General features: G+C 37.2%; 1 protein-coding gene across 1 annotated transcript; it reads left to right on the forward strand.

Annotated features, from left to right (window-relative positions):
• The first annotated feature begins 7 nt into the window (after positions 1-7).
• LOC124892469 (peroxisome biogenesis protein 19-2-like) lies at positions 8-885 on the forward strand. Its single transcript, XM_047403752.1, has one exon. The coding sequence runs from the start codon at positions 168-170 to the stop codon at positions 483-485; it is 318 nt and encodes a 105-aa protein (XP_047259708.1). The 5' UTR covers positions 8-167; the 3' UTR covers positions 486-885.
• The last annotated feature ends 2,206 nt before the right edge of the window (positions 886-3,091 follow it).

Raw genomic sequence — 3,091 nt, forward strand, 5'->3', positions numbered from 1 at the left:
TTTGGTTGAGCGTCACTTGAAAGAGATTGCCGAGGCTTTTCTTTTCCCTCACGTGTCTCATTATGCATCATGTCTTATACTGTAGCTTTTCACTTGCTTGAAGTGGATATACAATTTTTTTGTTCTGATTCGTAGGACGGGTATGTTGTTGTTTTTATTCGTAGGACATGGAGTCTACAGTTGAGACCATGATGCAGCAGCTTTTGTCAAAGGAAATTATTCATGAACCCATGAAAGAAATTGAAGATAGATATCCTAAGTGGTTGGAGGACAACAAAATCAAGTTGACCACTGAAGAATATGAACGTTACAAACATCAGTACGAACTTATAAGAGATCTGAACAAAGTTTATGAGACTGAACCTAGCAACTTCAACAAAATTGTAGAACTTATGCAGAAAATGCAAGAATGTGGCCAACTGCCAAATGATATTTTTCATGAGCTTGCTCCGTACTTTGATATATCTTCTCTTGGACAACTGTGATTTTGTGCATATCGAGTTAACTTCATACTGATAACTCAAAGGCTGTTAACGTTAGGAGTATCTTGTCATTTTTCTTGACTTCACTTGTAGAGAGCAAGCCTGCTAAGGTTTTTGGCATTTGCATTGTTTGCCCAAAATATTTTGTTCTGTAGTTCAAAATTCAACACAAGTACAGTTTAACACCGAGCTGAATAGAGTCTGAATATGAATCCTCAGTAGAGATGCCTCCTAATCATTTAATATTCAGAGGGATTTCACAGTTTGGTTGTGTTTACTCTGGTGTTGTGGTTTATAGAAGCACGAAAATATTTTTCTTTTAGAGTTTGAGGTTTAGTTATTGTGTGAATGACCTTACTAAGTGATACAAGAACTAACCTAGAACTAGCACAAAAACATGAGAATACACTAAGGAACCAAAAACCAGCAACTAGAAGAAGAGAACACGGATTCAACACAAAAGAAGATAAAAGTGCATAAATGAAAAGGATAGGTAATGAGACACTCACCAACACCAACGATTAGCATAAGAATGTGTATCAAACATTCAAACACACCTCACCAACATTAGATTAAACCTCACTCTTAGGTGGACCAAAGGAACTCACACTCCTCAATCACACCTTTCTTGCCAATTGATCAACACAAGTGAAATCCATCAAATGTATTAATCCCTAGTTTCGATGTCTTTTTCAAGACCTACACTAAGATAACTTTTCCAAGCCCTACACTAAGGAAAGAAAATACAATTTGAGTTTTACTCAATCAATTCATCAAAGTCTAATGAAAATAGAGGCTAAAATGTCTATTTATACTTATTACAATCAAGGACAAAAATAACTTTAATGAAGGGTGCTCCTTTGGAGTGTAAAAGAGAGCCATCAAAAGACTAGAATGCCCTTAATGGAACCTTGAATAGGCGCCTCTTGAGTGTTGATGTTGAAGTGTTAATAGTCCTTAGTGCCCTTAATGAGAGGTGCCGGCCTCTTAAGTGTGGGAACACTCTTCCTTTATTCACTTGGACAAGGCTTTGAAAAGGCTCCAAAAGGTCTTCAATCACTTGAAAAATTTGAAACTTGAACCTTCTATAAGACCTTGTAATCCTTGTGCTCTTTATACTTGTATCATCCTCTTCATCTTGAAAGGAATTTGACCTCAAATTCACACCTTGTAGATCATAGGAAGTGTGTTCTTCAGGGTTCGCATTATGGCAGCCTTCATGCTCCACATTATAAGGGATTATGTCAAGGTTTCCCTTTGGACTCACTTCTTCCTCACTTATACCAAAATTCGGACTTTTGGCCAAGGGCTTGGAGGGAACTTCCTTAGGCTTCTCCTTGGGACTTCTAGGGTATTAAACTTGCACATAAGAAGATAAAATACTAGGGAAAATTCTAGTATTTGGGTTAGTGAGTAATAAGGGTTCTTTGTGGGCAAGACCCACAATCAATTGTGACTTTTCCCTTCCAACTTCATCTATTCTAGCCTCGGGTTTCCCTTCTCTTTTCCTCTTTTTTTCATATTCTCCTTGTAACTCACCATCATTTTCTCTCCATATTGAGGCTTGGCCTCATTCTTCTTGGATTCTAACTCTTCCGCTCCTTTTACTTGGATGGGGTGATTTTGGTTTAGTGGATCTTGGGAAGGGGGTATTGGATTTGGTTGATGATGGTTTTGGATTTGGAGTTATGGAATAGGGTTTTGTGGAAGTTTTGGTGGACATACCCGAATTTGTTCTAGTCATGTCACCCTTCATGGATTCTATTCCCGTTCATACCATCTTGATCTCATTTCTCAAGTCAAGGTTAAGAGCCTCAATTTGAGCGAAGATAGCTTTACCAATATCATTTCACAAGGTTTGGGAAGTTGAACGTTTGGTTTCCATAGCTAATGTACCTAAAAAACAGCAAAGAACCAACCTACAATACGAACAAAAAAGTTAGTCCAAAAAAAAGCCTCACCACACTCACACTTGATTCTTACCTCACACTTGGTCTCACAAGTGTTGAAATCTTGGAATGTACTTGACAAGTGAATGAGTGTTGAATCTACATTGGCCTGAAGTCGATTTTTGTTCGATACAACTCAAAGAAAAATAGCTTTCGAACTTGAACCAACAAGATACTACGAATTACAAAACGAACAAAGCACACAAAGAACGATGACACGAAACAAAAGGACTCTAAACTAATTATCAACCTAGTAGGTAGTTACTAGTTTGCTAATTAGTGATAGAATAAACACAAAAGAAACTAGAAACAATAAATTGAAACTTAGAAATCTACTTTTAGAATTCAATTTGGTTGTTCATGCAATTGATGACGTGGCAGCTTGTGATTGGACGTCACTTTTCAAAAATTTCAAATCCCAAATCTATTGTTTCGGCCAAACACTCCTTTAGGGAAGAAGAATTTCGGTTTTAGAGGGAAAAATGAAGGTATGAAGCCTTTTTGGAGCTTCAAATGAATTCAAAATGGATTGGTCCCCTCAAATGTACTTTCAATTGTACTTTGATGTCCCCTTGTCCCCTCTTCCTTTTGGAAGACTTGAATATCTTGGAATATGCTTTTGTACAAACAACTTTTTCACTCTCTTTCTTTCTTTCTGTG

Source organism: Capsicum annuum, unplaced genomic scaffold (genome assembly GCF_002878395.1).
Source record: "Capsicum annuum cultivar UCD-10X-F1 unplaced genomic scaffold, UCD10Xv1.1 ctg47532, whole genome shotgun sequence".
Lineage (NCBI taxonomy): Eukaryota > Viridiplantae > Streptophyta > Magnoliopsida > Solanales > Solanaceae > Capsicum > Capsicum annuum.

Coding starts and splice junctions, on each gene's coding strand:
- LOC124892469 (XM_047403752.1), top strand. CDS start 168: ATGGAGTCTACAGTTGAGACCATGATGCAGCAGCTTTTGTCAAAGGAA.